Source organism: Myotis lucifugus, unplaced genomic scaffold (genome assembly GCF_000147115.1).
Source record: "Myotis lucifugus unplaced genomic scaffold, Myoluc2.0 scaffold_18, whole genome shotgun sequence".
Lineage (NCBI taxonomy): Eukaryota > Metazoa > Chordata > Mammalia > Chiroptera > Vespertilionidae > Myotis > Myotis lucifugus.
Genome location: NW_005871066.1, coordinates 8889835 through 8896999, shown reverse-complemented (window position 1 = coordinate 8896999; position 7165 = coordinate 8889835). Strand labels below are relative to the sequence as shown.

Sequence of the window (7165 nt, the reverse complement as noted above, 5' to 3'; positions counted from 1 at the left end):
CTGGCAATCCGGGACCCCTGGGGGAATGCCTGCCTTCCCAGTTTGGCCGATCCCACAGGGATTTCCTGTGGGATCGGGCCTAAACCAACAGTTGGACATCCCTCTCGCAATCCGGGACCACTGGTTCCTAACTGCTCACCTGCCTGCCTGATCACCCCTAACTGCCCACCTGCCTGTCTGATCGCCCCTAACCGCCTCTGCCTCAGCCTCCGCTGCCACAGCTTCATCTGGAAGGTCTTCCAGAAGGACATCCAGAATGACGTCCAGAAGGTCGTTTGGCTGTTCGGTCTAATTAGCATATTACACTTTCTTTATTATAGATATCGCCTACCTAAACAGTGCCAGAATACTCCAGGAGTTTTTGTCTTTGGAGAGGGTGATGCACACAGAGTGACACAGGCATGACCACCATTGTCGCTGCAATTACCCTTCCACATGCAAATGACACAGAAAAGATCATCTAAGTGCAAAAAGACAAATCACTATTAACATTTTGGCCTGTAAACTTATTCTTTTTAAAAAGTACTTCGTGTACAGTTACCAAAATGGGATTATACTACATGTTGTTTCATACCTACTTTTTAACTCAAACATTTTTACATGCTTATTAAATATTCTTCTACAGTATCATCCTAGTAGTTACAAAGCATGCAGTTGTAGGTACTTTCATAAACCCTTTTTATTGATCCACTATTATAGGATATTTTTTTAAAATATATTTTATTGATTTCTTACAGAGAGGAAGGGAGAGAGAGAGTTAGAAACATCGATGAGAGAGAAACATCGATCAGCTGCCTCCTGCACATCTTCTACTGGGGATGTGCCCGCAACCCAGGTACATGCCCTTGACCGGAATCGAACCTGGGACCTTTCAGTCCACAGGCCGACGCTCTATCCACCGAGCCAAACCGGTTTCGGCATTATAGGATATTTAGATTGCTTTCAAGTTTCCACAATTTTGAGCAGTGTTCTAATTAACATTCTTGTAGATAAATCACTGCAAAATTAGCCATTTTCTTTAAAAGGTAAATTACTAGCATGGAAATTTCTGGGCATAAGGATATAGACATTTTAAAATTAAATTTATTGATGTGTAATTACATACTGAGAACTGACTATTTTAGGTGTACAGGTCTTTGAATTTTGACAAATGCATCAGTCATGTAAACACCATCATAATTAAGTTGCAAAACACATACATATTTCAAAGATTTTGATTTAATTATCAAATTATCTTCTAGTAAAACTATAACTATTCCCATCTACCATCAGCCTATAAAAGGTGAGCATTGGGTCCTTAAAATTCTTTTTAAATAAAAAAGATTTTCCAGTTTTGGTAGATGAATGTTTCCATCTCTCTTTTTAAAAAAATATCTTTGTATTCATTTCAGAGAGTGGAAGAGAGAGGGAGAGATAGAAACAACAATGATGAGAGAGAATCATCTATTACACACACCCTACTGGGGATTGAGAACTTAACTGAGCATGTGCCCTGCCTGGAATCAAAATGTGACATCCTGGTTCATGGGACGATGCTCAACCGCTGAACAACACCAGCCGGGCTCCATCTCTTTTTAAGTTACATTTATTTGATTACTAATGAGATAGCATATTTTTCATGTTTATTTATTTTGTGTCAATTCTCATTTATATCTTTAGCCTGTATTTCAAGCCAACTATCTCTTTCTTACTGATTTGTAAGAGCTATTGGTAGGCTGGAGTGAAAGAGTGATACATCATGTTGCAAATATGTTTTCTCTTATTTTTTGCCTCTTTTAATTTTTTATGGCTTTTTTTTCTCAAAAGTTTGAAGATTCTGTAATCTCTCTAGCTATTTCTTAGAGATTCCACTTTGGAAGTCATCTTCATAAAGTCCTTTCCCTCTTCATGATTATTTAAATATTTGACCTTTTTACATTTAAATCTTTGATTCATCTGGAATTTATTTTGATAGATATATCACATGGGATGAACTTTCATTTTTCCTCCAAATGATGAGCTAGTTGTACCAGCATCATTTATCAAATAATAGATATTTTCTCTACTAATCTGAGAAGTCACCTTTACTGTGTCATATAAATATATTTTATACTTCGATCTGTCTCTGAACTTTCCATTTTGTTCCACAAAATTTCTTATCTTTTTGGAAAAGAATAGGCAATGTGTCACACCATTTAAAATATTATAGTTTTAAGATATGTTTTAATATCTAGTATGGCAAGCACTGTTTTTTATTACTGTACTTTTTCAAAATGTTCTCTCAGGCCCCAATTATTTCAGATGAACTAAAAACTCAAGACTGAGTTTAAATATTCAATAGAAACTCTTATTGAATTTTCTTTATATTTATAGATTAATCTGAGAAGAACTCAGATCTTTATAATAAGTAGTCAGTCATCCCTGAGGAATGTGCTAGGGGTATTGTTATTACTATTATAATAACACTAGGGGCCCAGTGCATGAGTTTGTGCACCTTGAAAGGAACTGTGGGCTGTGAGGCTGCCGTGGGCACAGGGGCGGGTCTCAGCCCATCCTCCGTGCCCCTACCTGGCCCCTCCTGCTGTGGCCAGCAGCCCCGCTACCACCGCTGCTGCTCCCCTGCTGACAGCGTGGAGTGATTGGGGCTGGTGCCAGCAGCAGGTGCAAGTGGGGCCAGTGCTGTCAGCGGGTGTGAGCGGCGGCTGCTGCCCCAAACGACCCTCAGGAGTAGGGGGAGGTGGAGAAGCCCTGAGGGGTGATCAGGGCTGGCACTGGGCTCCAGCATCAGGTGCGAGTGCCAGGCGGGACCACGCTGCTTGGGAGCAAAGAATTTTCAATAACCACCAGAGGCTCACCCCAGTGACAGCAACTGGTGCCCCGCCTTGGTCTGGCGCCACCATTCACCTGCTCCACCATCCCGCCATGGCCAACACCCGCCATGTTCTATGGGTACCCCCTGATGGTCAGCACATGTCATAGCGACCGGTTGTTTGGTTATTCGGTTGTTCCATCGTTCAGTCTATTTGCATATTAGGAATATGCAAAGTTTTCTTTTATGTGCCTCAGTAAATTTTTACAGTTTTTAAATATGGGTTCTGCATGTTTTGTGCATGTGTCTATCACAGAAATCATGACTTTCTGTCCATTATTCACTATACTTTCTAACTGGTGGCTCCTCCTGATAGCATTCCACTTATTAATTTTATTAAGTGCTAACTTATAAAAACGAGTTATAATAGTATTTTAGTTTTTCCTCGCTTTTGGTGTTCCAAGAAGACATTAAGTTATTTGTAAATACTAGCAATTTTATCTTCACTTTTCTGATTTTATAGTTATTTGTAAATACTAGCAATTTTATCTTTACTTTTCTGATTTTATATTTCATTTCTTTTTCCTATACTCCTTATTCAGAATGATTATAACTGATAATATCCGATAATTCTTCACATCATTACATTTCAGTTACATATTCTTACATATTACTTTTATAAAATCAACAGTAATTTACGATGAACTACTCTTGCAATTTTGGAACAATCCCTATTTGGCTATAGTGTATTAGTCTTTTAACATGTTAGTCAGTATTGTATTTGAAATATTTATGTTTATTATTGTTAAATTCAGTTTTCCTTAACACTCTATCTTTGCCAAGTTATGATATTAAGGTTGGGTTAGTCTCATGTTATGAACTTGGGAACTTGCCTCTTTTTCTAAGCCAGTGGTTCTCAACCTTGGCTGCACATTAGAATCACCTGGGAATCTTTTTAAAATCCTGATTTCTGGGCCTCATCCTCTGGAAATTCTGTTTCTTTGTTATGGGGTGAGGCCACAACATTAGTAACAAAGAAACAGAATTTCCGGAGGATGGGGCCCAGAAATCAGGATTTTAAAAAGATTCCCAGGTGATTCTAATGTGCAGCCAAGGTTGAGAACCACTGTTTTGGAATAACTTAATTGGCATAAGCATGCCTGTTGCTTAATAAGTGGGTTTAACTCACCTGTATGATCTAACTCACCTGCAGCACCTGTGTTATCTGCAGCCATAGCATTTTTTAAAGCCCTCTCTTTCACTCGGTATTCAGAATATGTATTAAAATTCCAAAGTTCATCCAACAATTTTGAGAGACGATGAGAAGCTAACACATCGATTTTCTTAGAATAGGACAAATTGTGAAGACGAACACGAAATCTCAAACACATTGTTTCCATCATTTCTTTGGATTTCATTAGCTCTTGGCAAAGATTATTTATGCTCATATAACGTTTATTGATTCAAGTACTGTGTTCAAAAGTGACTCATTGCTCTTCAGAGACTGCATAAATGTCCACCCTCACTTGCCCAGGAAAGAGCTGAAGTGAAAATATAGAGTAAGAAATAAGATGAACCTTCACCGTATCACTTAGCTTTCCGTGAGCACACCTGGATATATGTATCTACACTAAGGTGCTTAAGAGATCACAAAAACAGTTTCTGTTCTCATCTAACTTTGCATCTGAGTCAGGGGCCCTACCTGTTTATGATGGTTTCTTCCCACAGACAGAGTGATGCCATGTAAATTCCAGTACCCAGTATCTCTAGCCTATTTAGCTACCGTAACCACGGTAACAGCATGTTTTTCTTTATTCAGGAAGTCTGCACTAAGGCTTATCTGGCCCTCCGTCATCACACGAACCTTCTGATCATCTTGTTCTCCATGATGCTGATGACGGGAATGCCCCAGTTGACAAGCAAAGAAGATATTGAATATATTCGGGATGCCCTGACCGTGGGGAAGAATGAGGAGGATGCTAAAAAGTATTTTCTTGATCAGATTGAAGTTTGCAGAGACAAAGGATGGACTGTGCAGTTTAACTGGTTCCTGCATCTTGTTCTTGGCATCAAGCAAGGAGAGAAACATTCAGCCTAATGCTTTGGGCTAGAAAAACAAGTTAGTGTTCCAAAGCTTTAAGTTAGCATGTCAATCATCAACCTTGGATTTAAATTCTCATAGGACATTATGAAAGCTGGCACCTCAGAAATACAGCTCTTTTCCTAGCTGAACTCTTCACTGGAGACAAATATTGGCATGTCTGATTATTTAAGGATAGTTCGGTTCTAGGCCTATTTGCAGACTTGTTTCTATCTCATTTGTCTCAATGATTTTGGAGAATATTCTCTGTTTAAACAGACTACTCAGTTCCTTGTTGTGCCTGATGTTTTGACTATCTTATTATTGAGTGCCTCTGGAAATTCTTTGGAATAATTTGTGACATCTATTTTCATCTGGGTTTACTCTCAATGTTGGTTATCCTTGTGTTCCTCAAGCTCTTTACAGAAAATAATGCGCTCATTGTAGTCTTTGTCTCATCCCCTCACGGTATTTTCAAACATCCCCTCGTCGCCTGCAGATGCCAGTGACGCACTAAAAGGAAGGAAAGCGAGTTCGTCTTTTCCGTGTCTTTTGCAATGAGGTCCTTTACAGTGTACAGCTGAGACGCACAAACACAAAAATGGAAAATCTGAACCTTAGTGCCTTGGCCCTTCTCTGCTGGGCTGGTTCCAAGATTATAAATAGGGGAAAATAGAGATGAGACCATTTGTCCCCACTCTGTCCACAGAGTGAATTATTAAGTACAACTATTATAGCCTTGTCCAGCATAGAACCAAGAAGCAACTAAAGGGACTCATTTTTTTTTTGCCTTCATATTTTTCTCCCTCCCTTTCTCCCTGCCTCTCGTCTTCTTCTTGCCACCCTCCCACAGCTTTTTACCCAGAGTTGTGAAATTTTCAAGAACCCCTTTACCCTAGATTCAAAAATCAGTTGAGAAAGAATTTCTCCTCTAGGATTACTTGGATTTTAGGCATTTATTTGTAAAGATACTTGAAGAAGTTTTGTTTTTTTAAGTATATTATTAAAGGAGACATTCTAGAAATTATGGATTAGTTTCCAAATACGTTGGTTTTAAATTTTGATCTGAGAAGCTTTTGCTCTTTCTTTTTTATTAATGGAAGAAGATATTTGCTATCTAAAAAGTACCCGAGTTAGGAAGAACACTACTTGTCCCATCCACCTCTCAGTTTAAAGAACTTTTACACTTTGAACACATTCTTCAGGTTTTCAAAAAACAATTGAAATGTCTTTTTCAAAAACTGTTTTCATCTCTTAATTACTTTGCTATTTATTGGAAGTGTTGGTTAACCTCAGAGAAACATCGTTATTTATAAAATATTTTAAAATTACTTATAGGTAATACTTTACAAAGGAATAACTCTGTTAACAGTGTCGGCTTATATTAGATATAAATATATATTAAATTTAAATATTTCTAAGTAGATACCTGGTTTGGTGTAGCCCAAACCTTCCTTCTGTGTATGCAAATGCTCTGTAGTTTTTAACTCTGGGTACAAATAGGAATCACCAGGGACACTTTTTAAAATACACAGCCTGGACCAGCCGGTGTAGCTCAGTGGTTGAGCGTTGACCTATGAACCAGGAGGTCACGGTTCGATTCCTGGTTAGGGAACATGCCCCGGTTGTGGGCTCGATCCTAGGTTTTAGGGCATGCAGGAGGCTGCCAATCAGTGATTCTCTCTCATCATTGATGTTCTTATCTTTCTCTTCCTCTCCCTTCCTCTCTGAAATCAATAAAGATATATTTTATAAGTAAATAAATAAAGTAAAATACGCTGCCTGAGCACCAATCTCAGGCTATAAGTTAATTCGTTTGGGATGAGGCCCAGGCGTCAGTATTTCCCTAAGTACTCTGGGTGGTTCTAACATACAGGGTTCGAAAAAGCCCTGCACGCCTTTGAAGGTGTAGATCAGGGGTCCTCAAACTTTTTAAACAGGGGGCCAGTTCACTGTCCCTCAGACCGTTGGAGGGCCGGACTATAGTTTTAAAAAAAAACTATGAACAAATTCCTATGCACACTGCACATACCTTATTTTGAAGTAAAAAAACAAAACGGGAACAAATACAGTGTTTGTATTTGCATGTGGCCCGTGGGCCGTAGTTTGAGGACCCCTGGTGTAGATGGAACTGCTTCTTTGCCCATTGAGCCTTTCCCCTGACTCATACGGTATCGATAAAACACTCTTTCTTGACAACTCATCTTTTACAGTCATGTTCTATCCCTCACAGAGGAATATACGTTTCATTACAAAGACCGTGCCCAGTAATGAAATATTCCTCTAAGGAAATGAAG

General features: G+C 38.9%; 1 protein-coding gene across 3 annotated transcripts in view; it reads left to right on the top strand.

Annotated features, from left to right (window-relative positions):
• The window catches only part of PIK3CG (phosphatidylinositol-4,5-bisphosphate 3-kinase catalytic subunit gamma), a 35916-nt gene extending 29491 nt beyond the window's left edge, over positions 1 to 6425 (top strand). The window contains exon 11 of one of the 3 annotated variants that reach the window (XM_006085385.3): positions 4608 to 6425. In XM_006085385.3, the coding sequence (XP_006085447.1) occupies positions 4608 to 4886 (279 nt within the window). In that variant the 3' untranslated portion in view covers positions 4887 to 6425. The remainder of the gene's footprint in view (positions 1 to 4607) is intronic. The other 2 variants (XM_014452806.2, XM_006085384.1) reach the window with 2 other exon arrangements.
• The last annotated feature ends 740 nt before the right edge of the window (positions 6426 to 7165 follow it).